The sequence below is a fragment of the Littorina saxatilis genome, linkage group LG1 (genome assembly GCF_037325665.1).
Source record: "Littorina saxatilis isolate snail1 linkage group LG1, US_GU_Lsax_2.0, whole genome shotgun sequence".
Classification (NCBI taxonomy): domain Eukaryota; kingdom Metazoa; phylum Mollusca; class Gastropoda; order Littorinimorpha; family Littorinidae; genus Littorina; species Littorina saxatilis.
The window spans coordinates 85,416,698-85,435,966 of NC_090245.1; the positions used below are offsets into that span (position 1 = coordinate 85,416,698).

The window sequence follows — 19,269 nt, forward strand, 5'->3', positions numbered from 1 at the left end:
TGTGTTCTGAAATGTTTATTAACACTGTTCCACATGAGTTTGTAAAATAGTTTAAAAAAACTAATCTTACAGTTACAATCAACTAAACTGCCTATTTATACAGTGAGACATGTGAATGATTAAATAAATTATGAGAAAATGAAAATCTTTTACTTTATACAAAAGAAGCATGACAAGTGTTTAGTTTAACTGCACACTTCCACCGAGAATCACACAATACACAAACGGACGTCACTCTCAGAGACTACTTCTTTGGAATGATATTTCCCAGCCACACGTACATCCCACAACTGCACAATGATTAATTATTTCTGTACTTTCAGCATATTCTATTTTTTCTTGTGATGTCAGCATTTCAGTAAAATAAATGAATGAATAAATAAATAAATGAAGATTTTCAGTGATATGACCATCTACATAACTTTCCCTTTGACACTCTTCTTAACTGTTCATAATTTGAAAAAAACAATGACGGATTGTAACCTTCCGTACTTGAAGTGGCAACAACAGAAATGAACAATCGTGTTGAAAAAATGCCCAGCGTGTTATAAAATGGTGCAGACTCGGACTGCACACAATATATTGACATTAATTCCATGACAACTGGAGATCTACATACACTGGCAAACATCACACGCACTCTGTGCTTACTTGAAGAATCTGAAATATAAGGTGATACTGTTTGCTGATAAAATGTTTTAATAAAAAACGCTCGCGCTGGACCCGAGTACTCTTCAGACTGGCTCGCTCCCCCAGTATGAAAGTTTTTGTCTTGTGCACGTGGATTAAAAAATAAAAAATATTTTTTTTTTTTATTTATTTTACACAAAAAAAAATTATTAGAGTAAAATAAAACATTAAAACGTTCATAATAAACAATAGTAAACAAGAATTTAAAAAAAAAAAAAAAAAAAAAAACAACCTTAGACCGCCCATGCCGGGAATCGAACCCGGATCACTTTGGCCATAGGCGGACGTGCTTTCCACCACACCACCAACTCTGACAATTTTGCCAGTGAACTCAAATGCCTAGGGTGCTAAAATTAGGTCGCGCAGCACGCTAAGTAGCACACGCACGCAAAGCCTGGTGTCGCTGGCTGGCTGGCGGTTCTATTAGCCGAACAGCAGTTCTATCCCACCGCGAATTGCGCCCACCGCGAAGAGTCGTTTTTGTGGATCATTTCGCATTTAGGTCCCAGGTAACATTATGAAGTTTTAATACGATCAATCGGACCTATTATCAAGTTAGTGTATCAACTTTTGAACGAACTGCGCCCAGTAGTTTCCCAGCAATAAGCTGTGAAGTCGAGACAGACAGACACACACACAGACACACAATTAAAGTCTGTTGGACCCGAGTACTGTGTACTCGGGGATAAAACAAGATTTGCTGGTTCACCCAGCAATCAGAACCTTTTTAGCGACATCAAAACGGCATCACCGTAAGATGCTGTGACATTACATAGTGCACATTAATACTGCTGCGGAAATGTAATGAATAATTATATCACCCTGTGTGAATCATGTCCGTGAGTCAAGAAGGAATATCTTTTAGATTAAACTAAAAGTTCAAGTCTGGCATGACATTAATTATGATATTTCTGTCTTTTTAAAAATCTGTATTCAGATCCTTCAAACACATGTAACACATTGTGAAAACTTTCAAACAAAACTTACAGACAACTTACAGAGATGAGAGGAAGCTTGATGTGCACACCAACATAACCCAAGCAAAGCATTTACTTAAAATGAACGCATTAAAAACTTTGAGGCAAAATCTACCTGCTCTTAATACTATTTACTTCATGTGTCAGATCTAATAAAACTGAGACACCCCTACCAAAATAGAAATAAACCAACGAACAAATCCAACGCAAGAAACTATAGGGAACAACGTTTAGACACACAAAAATCAAGAGCACTCTATCACAGTGCAGCTCAACTCAAAATTACAATGTTTTGAGCTCACCCTCCCCTCCCTTTTTCATGTTTTATTTTGTTCGTTCATTTCTCTCTTGGCCATCATTGGGGTGTGACTGGGCTGGTGAGAGTGGAAAGCGGTTCAAGTATTATACACAAACAGGAGCAAACTCTTCTTTATACAGGGAGGGAGGGGGGGGGGGGGGTTGGAGATTATCATTTTGAGGGATGTTTTTTGTTGTGGTGTTGCAATGCAGATCAAAAAGCCTTGTTCAAAATGAAGTCTGAGATCTCTGCATAGAATCATGAGGTTAGACAGAAATCTGAATTTCAGCCCCTGTCAAACTCTAATACATGTAATACATCACAAACAATTCTAAACATAAATACATATATATATACAGTGTATATTGTGAAAGGCCACATGGTTTTGTGAATCACATATTTCACATTAAAATATTTCAATGCAAGGCTTCAAACTCTGAACACACACTCATACACTGTAGAACAAGAAAAATCTGCTTGTGTTACGAAATGCGAAATTAATTTGACAAACAGTATTTTCCTAGTCCTAGAATAAAAGACGTCTTCTCAACATTTGAAACCAAGAACTGAACATTCTGAGTAAGAATTAAACAACATGTTGAACATTACTCAGTGCATGAACACAGCTAGTGCATTATTTGTTAAAAGTGTAACTCTTCATTTGTTATTTGTTGTTTTTTTATATTTTGTTTTAATAGCAAATTTAAACTTTAAAACAACTTAAATCCGTCTTTTAGTTTTCAAGATTTGGACACAAACTTCTTTGTCTGCATGGAATGTTACCAGCAACAACAGCGTGAAATGCTACTTACTTCTTGCATCATAAAACTCTTTATCCTAGCATTGATGTCCCTTGCTGCTCTAGGTCGCTTATCAAAGATTGTAATGCTTATTCACCCCTCAAAAGATGGGTCGTTCATTACAGACACACAACCATATCTCAGATATTCACTATTAACAGTACACGCAATATGACATTCCAGAGAGAACTAACCAAACTGAGAATGCAAATAAGTGCAGACACCTAACTCCAGGTCTCTCTCTCAGCTGGCCTTGGACAGTCGTTTTGCGGGAGGAATCTGTTCCAGCTTCGCGAAGAGTTGAGCATCCAGCACTTTTCGGTCAAAGGTGTCGTGTTCATACTTATTGCGCACCTTGTCTCGCAGCATCTGGCTCATCTGGGCCATGGATCTTGTCTGTAATAAAATTCAAAAGCTAGTCACGACATGCATGGCTGGTATTTCTTCACAAATACGGCTCCCAAAGTAACTGTTCAATCTGCAATCAAATCCCATCCCCCAAAACACAACACGTTTTGAAGACAGAGTGAATTCATTTCTTTAGACTTTAAAAGCTAGTCTCAGAAGAAAAGGACTGCATGGCTGGTATCTCTTCCTGACTCCCCAAGCAACTGTTCAATCTGTCATCAAATCCTATCCACCTAAAAAAAAAAAAAACTAAACAAAATTGAAGGTGGAGTTAATAAACTTTTTAAAAAAGAAAAAAAAGTGATACATACAAGCCAGTGAAACAGAGTTAAAATTTGTAAAGCTTACAAGTTCAGGTGCAAGGTGTGGCTAGTGCTCAGAGAAACAAACAACATTAACGACAAGGACAAAATCGGCTACATGCTCTACAGTTGTTTTGTTTTTTTATCCTTCTGTGTTCATGAGAAGTTTACTCCCGGAGGTAACTTATAGTGAGCGTTTTGCGTGCCACATCAGTTTTTTACCCTGCCACAAGGGCAGCATGATGCCGCCTTTGAGGGTGTGTGCGATAGGTATTTGTCTTTCCAAGTCCAAAGACTTTCCCTGGAAATTTGGGATCGTTAATGTTTGCATCAGTCTCTATGCATGCGATTCAGTCTGCTTTAGCCTGCACTGAATGTTTACTCTTGGAAAAACAAATACATGCCAAACAAACACCTTGGCTCAAACCCATGCTGACAGCGTCTAGTTGGTTACATAGCCAGCGCGCTGCTGACTGAGCAATGGACCCGCCCAGTGCACAAGAGTAAATGTAAACAATTCTGCAACCAAATATACAGGACATTTTTTCCTTTCCCAGTTACTCACCTGTGAGATATAGTTGTCTTTCTGGTGCTGAATCTCCAGGATCTTCCTGTCCTTTTCAGTAAGTGATTTCCTCAGGCTTCGCCTCCACTGGTCCTGCTCTTTGGACAGCCTGAAGAATAGAAGCAAATCTTGTTCTTTATTTTGTTGAATGCAGTAGTTGACATGACAAAGGCACCACTAGGTTTACTTCAATTTTTCCCTGACAGCAGAGTGGAGAGAAGGCAAGACTTACTTAAATGTGTGTGTGTGTGTGTGTGCGTGTGCGTGTACTTTATGCAACTGTTTGCATTCACCATGATATATATTTTATTTATTAAGGAGATTTCTATAGCGCATAACTAAAAGCACTATGCGCTTTAAATATATACATGTTGCTCATTACTCAAATGATTATGCAATAAGTTGATCTTAGTAGTGTATTTATGTTCGATTAAGCTTTTTATACCGTGTCTTTGTGTTATTAGAAATACGATGTGGTGCCTAAAGAAAAATGACCATGTTTGTGTAAAATGAAAATGGACATTAAAGTTTTCTTATCTTATCTTATCTTATAAGATGCATGCACACTGTGGCACAGGATCAATTCTTACCTCCTCTAGAATCTGCTGCATGAAATCTGTAAACTATTTCCAAAAGTAAAGACAAAGCTTGGCTTCTTCACCTGCTTCAATGTTAAACTTTTGACAGGTGAAAAAAGGGTCTAAATGACAATTAATTCATGTGACTTTATCAATAGACCACATTCTAATATTCAAGACAGTACTATAGTGATAAAACTCCATGTTCATTATAAAGGGGACATACTTCTCCAATTTTTTCTTTTGCTCCTGTTCATGAGCTAGTCGTTCCTGCCTGACTCTCTCTGCTCGAGTAAACTTGTTCACCTGGGCTGCTCTCTCTGCCTGTTTTTCCACCTATACACACAAAGTCACATGTCTGTATAGTTAACGAAACATCTAGCTCAAGGGCAAAAAGAAGACATGCTGATGCAGTTTTGCATACAAATAGGCAGAAAGACAAAACACTCATCACTACATGTTCAGCTAACAAATACTCTGCTGTGGTCGCCTTTATTCTCATATAGAAACCCAAAGTAAATTCAGAGTTAACCTTCTTAAAAACAAAACAAAAGTAAACTGAATGCTGATCGTCTTGGTTAACCTGAGCACAAATGGCTATGTGTTCCCTTTTCCATAATCATTAGGTTTATAAATAATTTGACTGTGAGCGAGCAAGCAAGCAAGCGACTGATCGACTCCTCCCCCCTCCCTCTCTCCATTCTTTCATCTATGCATTTCAATTATTTACCCGTCTTTTGTGCTGCAGTAGTCTCCTTCTCCAACCTTCCATGTCCTCTTCCAGTTTCTGCTGTGACTGCCGAGCTTTCTCAAGCTTCTTCTCTTCTTCAAAACTGTAAGGAAAATCAAAGGTTAGGTTCTAGACACTGAGATTGTGTGTGTGTGTGTGTGTGTGTGGTGTGTGTGTGTGTGTGTGTGTGTGTGTGTGTGTGTGTGTGTGTGTGCGTGTTTGTGTGTGGGTGGTGTGTGTGCATGCATGCATGCGTGCGAGTGTGTGTGCTTGCGTGTTCTTTATTTTCTGTTTGTGAGTTTTGCTGTCTGTTGATTTTGGTCTGTTTTATGAATGATTTATGTGAGTTTACCTATGAAAGATTGCAACTAACCATTGTATTAGAGGCTAAAAATCCCATCTGATTTTACAATAAAGCCATTTCACTAGCAGTTTCTCTCCACACAGATCCTTACACTAATTATTTTTTTTAGAAAATGTGGTTTAAACGAGCAAGTCAAAGTCAAGCCAAAACGCTTACTGTGAGGCCATCAGCTGCTGGTTCCTGGTCTCCAATAGGTTGGCGAGGTTTTCCTCTGCCTGGCTGTGACGCAGTTCCATCACACAATGGGCGGCCTTCTCATGCTTCCTGAACACACAGGTAAAGCACAGCGTTTTTATGCTGTGGTAAGATTCAGGTAAACAGCCCCCTCCCCCCTTCACTAGTCCAATAAAAATGTTGATGAATCTGAAGAGAGTGCGGCGATGAAGACGGCTCTCTTCAGACATCTTCAAAAGCTATTGGAAGGCATGAGTACACGCCAACATAAAATGTGACCCTCCACCACGAAATGAGTCGCATGTCACCTCGCGCGGTTCTGCGCTAGGCTTAATATAAGTCCGGGGAGTGTCTGGTAACAGTGTGAGGGTCACCTTAGTCACAGGCTTATAACTCAAACAGTTTTTGCTCTTTTCTAAAACGGTTTTCACCACTGGATAGAGCATAAAAAACTCTTTAGGAAAATGTAAAAATATGAAAATCATGCAAAGGTGACATGTGACTCATTTCGTGGTGGAGGGTCACAAATTGTCTGAAATTGTGGTGGGTTGAATCGTCCCACTCCCTCACCCCACACATTTAAGTTTGATGTATCAGTAGGCTACTTTAGATGGAACAAGGAAGAAGAAGAAGAAGTGCTTCCTGCTTCTTCTTCTTCTGCGTTCGTGGGCTGAAACTCCCACGTACACTCGTGTTTTGGCACGAGTGGATTTTTACGTGTATGACCGTTTTTACCCCGCCATTTAGGAAGCCATACGCCGCTTTCGGAGGAAGCATGCTGGGTATTTTTGTGTTTCTATAACCCACCGAACTCTGACATGGATTACAGGATCTTTTCCGTGCGCACTTGGTCTTGTGCTTGCGTGTGCACACGAAGGGGGATAAGCCACTAGCAGGTCTGCACATAAGTTGACCTGGGAGATCGGAAAAATCTCTACTATTGCCCCACCAGGCGGCCGCGGCCGGGATTCGAACTCACGACCTTCCGATAAAGAGGCCGACGTCTTACCACCCTGCCACAGCGCCAGTCAAATACTTCCAAATTGTCAACATTTTGAAACCTACAGGGTATTCTGCAAGTCCCCAAATTGGGCTGCCAACAGCGTGCACATTGTGTTGATCTGCAGGCAGCTATTCAACCATTGTAACTTTTGATTTTGCGATAAATAGTGTGCTAGGGCACATGTTTGAAATAAATAAATGGGCAAAATGCTCAAGCTCCTGAAATATTTTATGCATCATGATTCCACTGCTTCTGAACAATGCCTGTCATCCGAGAGTGCATGGGACTTCTTTATGACATTTTTTTAGTAGAACGCTCTACTGTACAGCCCAGAGGGAATCAGTTGTACTCTTGGCATAACTGACCTTCTGACAGAAAGCCCCACATGTACACAAAATAAACTATATCTTCTTCTTTTCGTTCATCAAATAAATAAACTAAAAGAAAAAACTCAATCTGAAAAATACTTAGACAAATACCTTGTATCTTTCTCCTGTTCTCTCCGTCTCAGTTCAAAGGCGTTTCGGGATTGTAAATTGCTTACAGACTTTCGCTGCATTGAACAGAAAAAACCAAGGCCAAGATTAAATAAAACCAACAAACTTCATAAGAGTAACAAAAAGGAATCTGACAAATTCAATACTTGACAAGCGCCTAATATAATCATAAAAGAGCTTGTGAAGAAAAGAAGAATGGCTGGCCAAAACACATCCTCACAAAGAATATGTTTGCAACAAAACAACCATTAAAACTGTATGATTATCCGGCCGTGCGACATACAACTAACAATTATCAGTCACGTTTTGGGTTTCATATAAATTTAAAGACTGCATAAAAGTTATTAACTGACTGTAAAAAAACCCACGCAGACAAAGAGATCAGCATAAAATGTGAACATAACTTAAGTCATCTTTACCCACTAACATTTTACATCACTTCCAACCAAGAGAGAACAGCAAACATCTACAACACTCTCTCTCACACACAAACACACACACACACACACACACACAAACACACACACACACACACACACATTCACACACACTCACACACACACACAGAATTGCCTACCAAGGAGTCTTGATAAATTCCCATGTCTTTCCTCTGTGAGGCTCTAGTGAGGTTGGACTTGCTCAGCTGGTCAACCCTTTTCATCATGTCTTCTGCGTCTCTATCCTGAAAGTCTAGATTTCGTTCCTGCCAAACAAATACAAATGATTTTATGTCACTGGCATAAATTTACCTTTGCAGGAAGTAGGTGTTATGCGCACACACACGTACTTCCATACCCACATACAAAAGCAGACATGAAAGCCCCCACTCTCTCTCTCTCTCTCACTTTTGGACCAAAAATAGCCCAAAAGAATCTACTTAGTTGCTTCAATCTCGAACAAGTATTTTGTCCTAATGTACATTAGACCCTATAAGAATCTAAATAGCTAAAAATATACATGAACATGAATTAATTTCATTTCACCTGCCAAGGATTGTCAATGTGCTGCTCAAAAGCATGATGTACGTCAACTTCTACAGGGTTTTCCTGAACGCCATCACAATTTTAACAAGTTGAACAAAATAAAATGTAGAATAATGGCAGCTGCGACACTTGACCCCTGTGCTTCACCAAGAAAAGTTAACATCACATTGTACTGTCACCGATGCTGGTTTCTGAAGAAGGTTTGCTCCTCTTACCTGCAAACTTTTCCTGAGCAGTTCTTTGTCTTTCTTTTCTGACAACTTTAGCTCCTGCAATTTCATGAAAAGATTTTCTTTTTATTTGATCTATAAAAATTAAAAGGGTTTGTTAACAATGGACGATGTTCTGAAATAACTAAAGTTTTTATGGAATGTGGAAGAGTTGCTTTCCCTTGTTTCCATAGAAACACTGAAGCAAGCCTAAAAAAGCTGCGTGTAGATTGCCACAGTGTTTTTATGTAAAAGGAAAGAAAAACTAGGGAAAGCAACTCTTCCTCAATTCATAAAAACACGAGCTATTTCCAGAATTCATCCATTATCAAAAACTTATGTCCTGAAGAATAATGTACAAGAACAAGCAAAAAAACACAAAAACAAAATATGACAGAAAAAGAGAAGCATGTGTGTGCTTATGCCTGTGTATGTGCAGAGGTACATGCATCTGTATCTTTGCATCAATCTATGTGTGTGTGTATCATCTATATATTTATGCACCTCACACTTTCAGCCAAGTCCCTGCAATGAACAGTATTTGCAATTGTTGTCATGAACACAAGCAAATGACAACAACAAAGGAAGGAATACAAACCTGAGTTTTCAGTTGTTTATACAATGCTTCATCCGTCAGTTTGGAGCGCAAGAACATATTCTCTTCCTTGTGGTGCTTTTCCTTTTCCTCTAGCTGTTGTCTCCGCTGACTCTCTTGTAGCTGTGAAAACCAAGAAAAGAAAATGCTCATGTCACTCACTTTCGTCTGTTAGTTATATCTCATATGAATCAGATACAGCGAGCAGATAGAACATACAGAAGGAAAAAATCTGTAGCATACATGCAAAACAATTTCTTTTGAACAAAACACACTAAAAAAATAAAATAATTCTCCAAATATTCTGAGTTCAAGTAATTAGACAAACCCCTTCTTATTGACTTGACTTCATCATGATTACATTTTAGTGAGAATTGGGGCACTACGTCAAAGACCACAGAACTCTAAACATGGCGCATGGTCCCAGCTTTGCATACTTGTTGAGCGTCCTGTGTGAAGTTCTTGCGAGCGAGAAGCTTGCGGCGTTTGTTCTCCATCACTATTCTGAGAGCTTCCTGTCGTTTCTTCTCGTCTTCCCACAGAAGTCTGCTGCGTTCGCTGACCTCCAGCCTCTGCTGCTCATCCTCACGCTTTGACTTCATCAGGTCTAATATTTTACGGTCCTGCACAAAAACAAAGGAAACTTTTAAAACTTTTATTTCTTTCTTCTTATTTCATTCTCTGTGTGTGTGGCGAGTTTGTTTGTTCATTTTTCTTTTCACCAACGTATGCTGGTATTTATGCTATGACATCACATTCATATTATGGTTCTGGTCACAATGGTTGAAAATATTTGGGGGATTGCAACACACAAATTCTGTTTCATTGCAGAGCATAATACACACGAAATGCAAGGAAGAGACTTGCACACACACACTCACTCACAAACACATCATTGACATGCACACATCACTGACACACACACACACACACAAATAAAAATGCTTTACCCTGGCAGGAAGTTTGCTGTAGATTTCAGAAGTCGATTTACTTCTGGTTAGTGTGGTTCTGGATCCTTGTCTAGATGTTGGTCTTGCTGATCTTGGTCTTCTGCAAAGGTCAAATGCATTTCACCCCAAGTAAAACACCAGTTAAACCATGCCCTGTGTAAGTTCCCAAAGTGTCAGGAAGACCTGCTAAACTTTCAGTGATAGCTGAGACACAATAGCCTATAAATGTTTTACTAGAGAAGAAGAAAAATGCACAATCACTTATGTTCTTTTTTTCAAAGGTTAAGCTATTTAAAATGAATAATGAATGCTGAAGTTCTCAATTGCACAATCAGTATCCTGAACAACAGAAAAGTGCACTACAAACTTGCCTGGTGGTGGGTTTCTGAGGCCGTCCCTCTTTTCTAGACAACAGCTCTTTCCGAAGTTTCACACTTTCATCTTGAAGTTCACTGGCTCTGAAAAAGCACACAACAGCATCTTTAAGATAATATTCAACCAGGTCTATGATCTCAGGATGCATTATTTCATGGTCTTGTCAAGAAAACAAAGATCACCATTGCCATAAAGAAATAAAGAGTAACTTTAAAATCAAACATTTGTATTTCTTCAAGACGGAGCAGACCACATGAGACTATAAGTTTGTTTGTTTATAGTTATTTTTTGTCTCAAGAACCAAGGGAGTCATGCGAGACCAATAGACGAATTCCGTGCAGACTCTCCTCGGTGTCCGAACACCCCCGTGTGTACACGCAAGCACAAGACCAAGTGCGCACGAAAAAGATCCTGTAATCCATGTCAGAGTTCGGTGGGTTATAGAAACACGAAAATACCCAGCATGCTTCCTCCGAAAGCGGCGTATGGCTGCCTAAATGGCGGGGTAAAAACGGTCATACACGTAAAAGCCGTGGGAGTTTCAGCCCATGAACGAACAAACAAACAAAATAGACAAATTCCGAAAATGACTTTGTCGGGTTTGTATGTGTTGTGGGAGAGTGACCTTTTTATGCCTCGGCCAAACATTGGAGAGCCAATCACTAGTGACGGGAGTGTCGAAACACATGCTCCCATCCATGTATTTGACACACACCCTTCGCTAGTGATTGGTCCCTCCAATGTTTGACAGAGGTTTTGCAAGAAAATGTCACTCATCCACAACCAATACAAACCCGACAGAGTTATTTCCGAAAATCGTCTGTTCAGCGTGGATCTTATACTCTATTTTGTTCTCGGCCTACTCATTAAAACTAATCATATTTAAAGCTTCTAACTGTAAAATATGGAAGGTTCCTTAAAACTCAGGTTTCTCTATATTATGTTTTTAAATCTTGTTCAAAATCCTTATTTTTTTCATAAAGTTAAAAATCTTGTCTGGGGGAAACGTCCCGGTATATAAGACTAAAACATGTATTTTAGACCTCAAAAGTGACGCCGTTGAAAACCAAAACTTGTGTTATATAAGATATCTTACCTCTTATTTAGCTCGTCCTTGGTGACTCGTTTGTGTCCCACCCCTGTTGACCAGGCTGTGCGCTGGCGCTCAAGGCTGGCCTTGGTAATGTTGCTCCCTGGAAGTGAAATGGACATCACAGTGTAAAGACATCACCCTTATTTATCCAGCTCAACACTACATGTATACTGTAAAATGTTAAAGCTTGTGTTTCATATGATTAGAAAAGCATTCCAAAAGGAGCCCAAAGAAGTAAACTTAGGCTTAAAGTGCGTTCACTTCACACTGCGTCTTTCTTAATTAATATCTGGTTATGTATGTTCTGTTCTCCTTTGTTTCTGCAAGGGCAAGGATGATAATTGGTATGCCAGAAGAACACAGTGACACTGTTGAAAATGAAAGCAAATATTCAACAACAACAAAAAGCCAAAACAAACAAGAACAAAAACAACAAAACAAACCCTTCATTGAATTCAGAAGTTTTTTGTTTTTTACTGACCTACATTCTTGGATCCAGCTTTCTTCCCTTTAGCGGTAATTTCCTGAATCTCATCTTTGCTGATGCGTCCTCTTTCCTCGCGACATAGGTGTAGCTTTCCTGCAAAGGCACAACAAAAACAGAGTTAGCAGGAGCAAAATGTTACTTCAATAGCAGTGGTTTTAACACACTTCTACAGAACAATGAGACTTGACAGAAAATGCATAATTTAACAGACAGTCAGACAGACACTCTCACACACAGTCACATATACACCAGGGCTCCCCACAGACGCTCTGCCTAGAGGGTCCCGGGACCCTGAACTATTACCTTTTGAGGGTCCAAGCAACCCCTCGGCGGAACCATACAGGCTCCCAAAATGGACTTTTTGTAAATTTGCGTTGGTACTGATCCAGCGTAGAATATTCTTGCCTTCGAAATCCATCCAAATGTATTACCAAATGATTAAATCACTTCTGACAGTACGCATGATCAGGCAAATTTAGTGCGACCCGGGACCTGCTCTTTTCAAGTTTAGTGCGTCATGGGACCCCCTCCAAGAATTCTAATACGTGGTTTTGGCTTTGAGTGCATATAGGACGCAGGGACGCACAGTTCAGGGAGCCCCGATACACGCTAACAATCAAGCAAAGACAGGTACACACACACAGAGGTGTAAAATATCAAAGAAACTAAAATTATTAACTCACGCAGCCGAATCTGCTCTTGCTCATCATAGATGTTGTAGATTGTACGCAAGGGGACATCCTGTGGAAGCAGCTCTTCCTGGAATTCTGTCAGAGGCTTGTACAGCAGCTCCACTGGCTGTGAAAAAACAAGCCATTTTTTCATTTCATTTTTATTTATTTCTTTCTTATCCTTTTGCTGGGAAATGTTGGTCGTATCTTCCCAGGGTAAAGCTAGCAGCAACAAAAGTTGCTCTACCCAGGTGTGTGTGTGTGTGTTTATGAGTAACCAGTCACCTGCCCTTCTGGTAGAATGACCAAGATCGTATATATATATATATGTGCCACAGCGATGACACCAAGGATTACACAAGTCCAGTCCTCTATAAAATGAGTTGCCAGGCATAGTCATCAACAAGCTCAAAGCCTGCATTAAAAGTGTATTTAGAAAGAAAAGAGTCCACATCATGGGTAAGTAGATCCCCCAGTTGTACCTCCTCACAAGGCACCATGTGTACCTTTATGGGATTGTTAGATATTATTAGCTATGGATGCAAAACGAATCACTGAATACTAACCTTGACATTCAATCTGGAGCATGCTTCCAGGGAACGAGGACTTGTCAAACAATACCGGCTGTTTTCAAACCTTGGTTCCTCAAAATTGTACAAATCTATCTTCTCAACTTTCTCTGAAAAAGCAGAAAAAGACAAAGACTTTAGTTTAACATTATTCCACTTCAATTGCATAGCAAAGCAGAGTGGGCATTTTTGGCTGAATTAACTTTGTAACACTAACAGACACCTTCCTCACTCATGCCATTTGGTCAAAAAAGGTTGCCCTCTGGTGACAGGCAATCCATTCAAGGAAGAACAAGTTTCGAGGAAATTAATAACGCCAGGTATCCAGGGGGCCACGAAGGTCCATGGGCAGAGCCTCTGGCTGAAGCTGAAGCATTTTGTCCTTGTATTTATATGAATTTAAAGCCGCAGTTTTGAAAGAATGTCTGCTATGTGCTACAGCCACTTTTCCTCCAAGTCTGTTATCATTAGTTATCAACACCCAGCTTCCCTATGCCCACAGGCTAATTTACAGGCCGTCTCCAATTTCACACGAAGACACAAATGAACGAAACAGTGACTTCCCCTTTTTTCTCAGTCCATACCACCATACTACTGCTTATCTAAACAGTTCCAGACACTTGTTGGATAGAGGGTGTGAGTGTCAGTTGCGCGTCTGGAGGTCATTAATCAAATCTTCGTACTCGCAGAAAAATTCCTCCCGGACTTCGCCTTTAACCCCCTCTGGTGAAAGATAAATTGTGCATGTAAAGAAAAACACTATTTGTGTTTCTTTGTTTTGTTTTTGTTGCTTTCAGGGAAATCCACGAAATTGCAGATCTGGATTGCCCAGCTGAGCCATGTTTGGTTTTAAGTAAAAGGGAAATGCGAATTGTCTCTTCTATCAAGTGTGTCAGCGGATCAAGTGTGATGTCAATAATGGAGGCTGAACAGATGATGCAAAGTTTTGCGCATGCGCAGCGACAGAATGAGTAAGGTGCGAGCTGGTCCAGGAGAAATGCATTAAAGACAACTACACCAGGACAGGTCTGCGGTGGTGTATATGATCGTTTACACACAAAGGAAGACTCTTTCATTACATCGCGCTAAATAAAATCTTGCCAAGAAATGTATCAACGCTCGCCAGTATGGCTAATGGTATCACTTCACTCCAGAATAAAGGAATACAGATGAAGGGGTGTTATGTTGGAAGGGTGGAAAAAGACCTTCGCTATACTTATACTTCCTACAAAACAAGATCAGATAAGATAAGATAAGAGATAAGATAAAATTGCAGATGTCTGATCTTTTGACCAGTACTATTGACTATCCTAACTTTGAGATGGCCTAATGTAAAAGATCAGTCTGAGATAATGTGACTGGATTCTCGAGCAACGTGAAACTGAAACCACGAAGCGAGCTTGCAGCAGTAGGGGGAAAAGCTGAAATTTATTGAATACACGGAATACTTTAAATCTGCGTTATCCCTCCATTTGGTAAACATGCATGTGCTTGTCAGCAAAATCACCACCACAGATACGGAAAGTTTTCCACGTAAAAGTTGTTATGTGCCTCCATAAACTCAAAGTGCATCATATCAATAAAGCACTTTCTTGATATCTACGTGTTACCTCCATCTGTATCTACGGAAAGCATGGTTGTTGGCTAGCTACAACCAAAACTTCCTTGAAATTCAGCCGCAGTCTTCAAACAACGGCGTCCCTCGATTCCGGTTTGGTAAAATCACGTCTGCCAAGCGACACAATTCTTCTTATTTTTCGCAGAAAAATGTAATTCTATTAAAAAAAACGTACAACACAATCTTTTGGGAAAAACCTGCTTTTTTATTTATCTGAAGAATGATCTGCACATAATTTGCAACAAAAAAAGCAACATATACTCCGAGCCAAGATTTGTAGAAATGTATTGTATGGGACAACCGAGACTGACCTTGACCCTTACAAGATCGCAACTTTCGTTCTCAACCACTGCCGGTGAGGGGTACGTGTGGGAACAATTTTTGACTGGGACATTTCATGTTGACACAAAAGATGATACAGACTTTTGTATAAACTTTAGTTTTTAAGATCAAAGCATTCAAGAGGCGCGCGCACACACTGATTTTCCTTTTTCGCCAAAGCTTGTCACACAGTATTGCAGACGACATTTTTGGATTGGATACTCCATGACGCCTCCTGTAATCGTCTCTAAACAGTTCGCAACCATTCAGAAAAACAGAGGTAGGTTTGCTGAAACATTCATGTTCAGGTGGTGAAAGTATCAGTTCATAGGTCAGATTTTGGTTTTCAGTGTTTGGTAGCACATGTATGCGAGTAAGTAGTTCAGTCGATGATGTGAGTTTTCAATGAATGTTGCGACCCATCTCGTCATCGGCGCTTTTCCGGAAATGACCTGCGCTTTGTTGGAATTCCAACAATGGCCGCCAGTGTAGGAATTCCAACTTTGCGCTACGCGATTCTAGAAATGTACCGCGCGCATAGTGAGAATTCTGCTCTTTCTTAGAATGCGATGTAAAATGATACAAGTCATGATGGCATATGATGATCCTTGTGTTTTAAAGTGATCAATGCTTAGTCTTGAAAAAGCGGATGCATTGTATAACGCACCAAACCAACCGAATTACAAAAAGCAAAAACACTTTTGATAACTTCGGCGGGCTGTAACAACACAGTTCAACGACCCATCCCACTCGACCTAAACGCACCAATTTTACGTAATTTTGAACGTTTCAGATCTTACATTTTACAACAACAAAAACACAACAAGAGTGTTCCAATATTACTTTTCACTGGTAACTATCGATTGTAATAATTTTTTACTCAGTCTTAACTGATTATATATTAAACTCACACAGTCTCTCTGGGCTGCAGAGACAGCATTAGGTCCCTTTACTGAGTAGGCTCTTGTCACTGCATGGTAATCTAGGCTCTTGAAACGTGATGTGCAAGTCTGTGCACTATATTGATGTGATTGATTGTTGCAAAATGTTGATTCAAATTAAAGATGATTTCAGCCTGTTGTAACAAACTAACACTCCACTCTGAGAGAAAAAAAATCATTGTGTTCAAAATAGATCGAGACAGCAGCAACTAGCTAGCTGCACGCGCTGAGTGTCACTGGGAGAATTGTTACACGGTGTACCCCCCCCCCCCCCCCCCCCAATTCAAGACTTCTCCTGTATAAGACCTTGCTTTTTCATATACCTTATTCATGACCTGTGAAAAGGGTATACTTTTTTGTGCCAGTCGAAGGGTTGCCATTTCTAGAACGAGGCAGCTCGTTTCCGGAAATGCGGCGCTTTGTTGGAAATCAAATGAGGTTTCGGGAAATCCTGATTATTCCAACTCTGCCCCGGATTCTTACTTTGCGCCCAACATGAACAACCGAGATTCCCTCCCTTGTATCTTACGGTAGACACTGATCGAAAAATAATTATTTTTATTTTATTATTGACATTGTACGTTTCACAGTTTTTGTCAAGTTCTTCAACATCGTTTTGTCACACTTTGTTTTAGGTAGCCTCTGATAGTTGGACAATGGATGACGACCTGATTTGCAACCTCAGAACATGTCGAAAACGACTCAATTCTTCGTTTGCGTGGGTGAGTCTACAAACTTTGAATTTCTCTCTCTCTCTCTCTCTCTCTCTCTCTCTCTCTCTCTCTCTCTCTCTCTCTCTCTCTCTCTCTCTCTCTCTCTCTCTCTCTCTCTCTCTCTCTCTCTCTCTCTCTCTCTCTCTCTCTCTCTCTCTCTCTCTCTCTCTCTCTCTCTCTCTCTCTCTCTCTCTCTCTCTCTCTCTCTCTCTCTCTCTCTCTCTCTCTCTCTCTCTCTCTCTCTCTCTCTCTCTCTCTCTCGCGCGCGCGAAAACACATACACCAGACCCTCATCTCGATTCCCGCTCAACGTTAAAACATTTAGTCAAAACTTGACTAAATCAAATGTTAAAAAAACACCTATCCATAGTGTGTGTGTGCGTGTATTTGTGTGTGTGTGTGTGTGTGTGTGTGTAATCGTCACATGCACTATAATTGTTTTTATCACCCACAGGTCACATCATGCTCTCGTATCCTTTTCAAAGACCTGACTCCGTTACAGAACTCAACCAAAGCCTTTCTATGGCATTTTGAAAGGTTTAGTTTCCTCCCTACAAAAAAACCCACGAGAACTGGGATAGCGAGGACTGACAAAAATTTGCGTAAGGCTTCGGACTGAGACTGGGGACATGCAAGGTTCAACGACCAGCAAACAACGTGCCAGACTCACACAATGTCAGCTTTTCACTGTTAGAATGGCACATTATAATGATACAATAAAGCCAAGCCATGGTAAACAACCAAATACAAACATATCGCAGGCGTATAGAACAGTCTTGCAGTATTTTGCAGAGTTCTACTTTTGAGCAGACAGAGTGAACGGTGTAAGTACAGTGGAACGCCTCTTTTAAGAACCCCCAATGTAAGACTTCCTCCTTTTTAAGACCTTGCTTTTTCAGATTTTCTGTTCTTAACCTCTGTAAATGTACCCCCGTTTTGAGACTCCCTCCTGATTTTTTCAAATTTGTTTTGGTCTTAAATTTAAGTTAAAAGGGGGATTCCACTGTACTGAAATAATTGTTGTTGACAATTTTGATTATGACATAGACGAATCCTTGACAATCTGAATTCAGATATTTTCTGCGATGCTGACGGCGCAAGGGAGTTCACTAAGTCATTAATTTGTCCAGCTTGTAAGTATTACTTCCTTTCCGGCAGTGGTAGGGGGGTGGGGGGGGGGGGGGGGGGGGGGGGGGGTGGAAAGCGTCACATGTACCGAATGTTTTCGTTATATGACATTCTTTATTGTTTGGTACTGCATTTTCAAGTGTTCTGTTCACAGCGTTCTTAATAATAGTAATTAAGATCGCCATGGTTCTGTTCCAATGTTTCTTTTCAAGCTTTCACACGCCCGTCTATTCGTTTCCCTAGGACTCTAACTGCATGCCAGCCGCTTACTTGTAGATAGCCGTTTACTAGACAACTGGCCCCCTGTTTATTTTTCTTTTCGTGTATACCCAACTCAAAATCCCCCCCTTTCCTTCCCTGCTATTTATGTTAGATGTAGGTCTAGGTTTATGTTACTTATTTTCGCTGTACGCTTCTCTGCCGATAATCAATTACTAGCCTGTGCATTGTGTATCTGTATCTATGTAATTTTGTATGAGGTTTTAGTTGTTGTTGTCGTAGTGGATTTTGTGTGTGTGTGTGTGTGTGTGTGTGTGTGTGTGTGTGTGTGTGTGTGTGTGTGTGTGTGGTTGTTGTTGTTGTTGTTGTTGTTGTGGCTGTTGTGGCTGTTGTTGTGGCTGTTGTTGTGGCTTTTGTTGTGGCTGTTGTTGTGGATTTTGTTGTTTCAAGTAGGTCGTAGCTCAAATTGATTTCGTTTAAATGAACGTCAGTTTTGGTGTGGACGGTGAGTTTGATCACAAGGTTATACCGTATAATGTTGATAAAACCCCTTGACGCAGGTGACACGTCACTGCCAAACAAGTACGACATTGTTCGTCTCGACTTGAAACCCTCTGAGCAGTTCAAGGCAGTAAGTTAACCAGCGTGTGCAGAGTGTGTGCATGTGGGTGTGTGTGTGTGTGTGTGTCTGTCTTATTCATGTAATGACAAAAGTTGGCTCCAGTTGCGACAGGGTCAAAAGACGATATTTAAAACGTGTTGAACTTTTCGGTAAAAGTATGATGAATGAATAATGGCTAAGTTTTTGAGAGTTGAGGCTTAGAAAAAGTTCCATGTTTTTGTCGAAAAATCTTACAACTTGGTTTTTTTCAGATTGCTTGGTGTGGATTGAGGCCAGAAACAGTCTTGGAAATGTGTACTCGTGCTATCGCATTTTGGAACTACCAGGTACCTTACACGCATTGAGAGTATCTTTACAGTATAAACTCAGGGCCGGACTAGGGGGGGGGG

At 40.3% G+C, this 19,269-nt stretch overlaps 2 protein-coding genes across 4 annotated transcripts in view; one reads left to right on the forward strand and one right to left on the reverse strand.

The window, feature by feature from the left end:
- Positions 1–15,030, reverse strand: LOC138982386 (coiled-coil domain-containing protein 177-like). Of its 2 annotated transcripts, XM_070355654.1 has the most exons (17): positions 14,929–15,030; positions 13,316–13,428; positions 12,762–12,876; positions 12,073–12,171; positions 11,595–11,691; positions 10,495–10,581; positions 10,124–10,223; positions 9,611–9,796; positions 9,177–9,296; positions 8,585–8,638; positions 7,964–8,089; positions 7,369–7,442; positions 5,869–5,976; positions 5,349–5,451; positions 4,845–4,954; positions 4,041–4,149; positions 1–3,161 (listed from the first exon to the last, which is right to left on the reverse strand). In XM_070355654.1, exons 1-17 carry the CDS (start codon positions 14,951–14,953, stop codon positions 3,009–3,011), a joined length of 1,779 nt encoding a protein of 592 aa, XP_070211755.1. In that variant the 5' UTR covers positions 14,954–15,030; the 3' UTR covers positions 1–3,008. The 2 variants fall into 2 exon arrangements, with proteins under 2 accessions (XP_070211755.1, XP_070211763.1); XM_070355662.1 differs by lacking the exon at positions 8,585–8,638.
- LOC138982400 (E3 ubiquitin-protein ligase CCNB1IP1-like) overlaps positions 14,112–19,269 on the forward strand; it is a 21,364-nt gene continuing 16,206 nt past the window's right edge. The window contains exons 1-6 of one of the 2 annotated variants that reach the window (XM_070355673.1): positions 14,112–14,294; positions 16,834–16,920; positions 17,366–17,381; positions 17,985–18,044; positions 18,819–18,889; positions 19,132–19,206. In XM_070355673.1, coding sequence (XP_070211774.1) covers positions 14,271–14,294; positions 16,834–16,920; positions 17,366–17,381; positions 17,985–18,044; positions 18,819–18,889; positions 19,132–19,206 — 333 coding nt within the window. In that variant the 5' untranslated portion in view covers positions 14,112–14,270. Of the gene's footprint in view, positions 14,295–15,264; positions 15,538–16,833; positions 16,921–17,365; positions 17,382–17,984; positions 18,045–18,818; positions 18,890–19,131; positions 19,207–19,269 lie in introns of those variants that run through there. The other variant, XM_070355679.1, reaches the window with a different exon arrangement.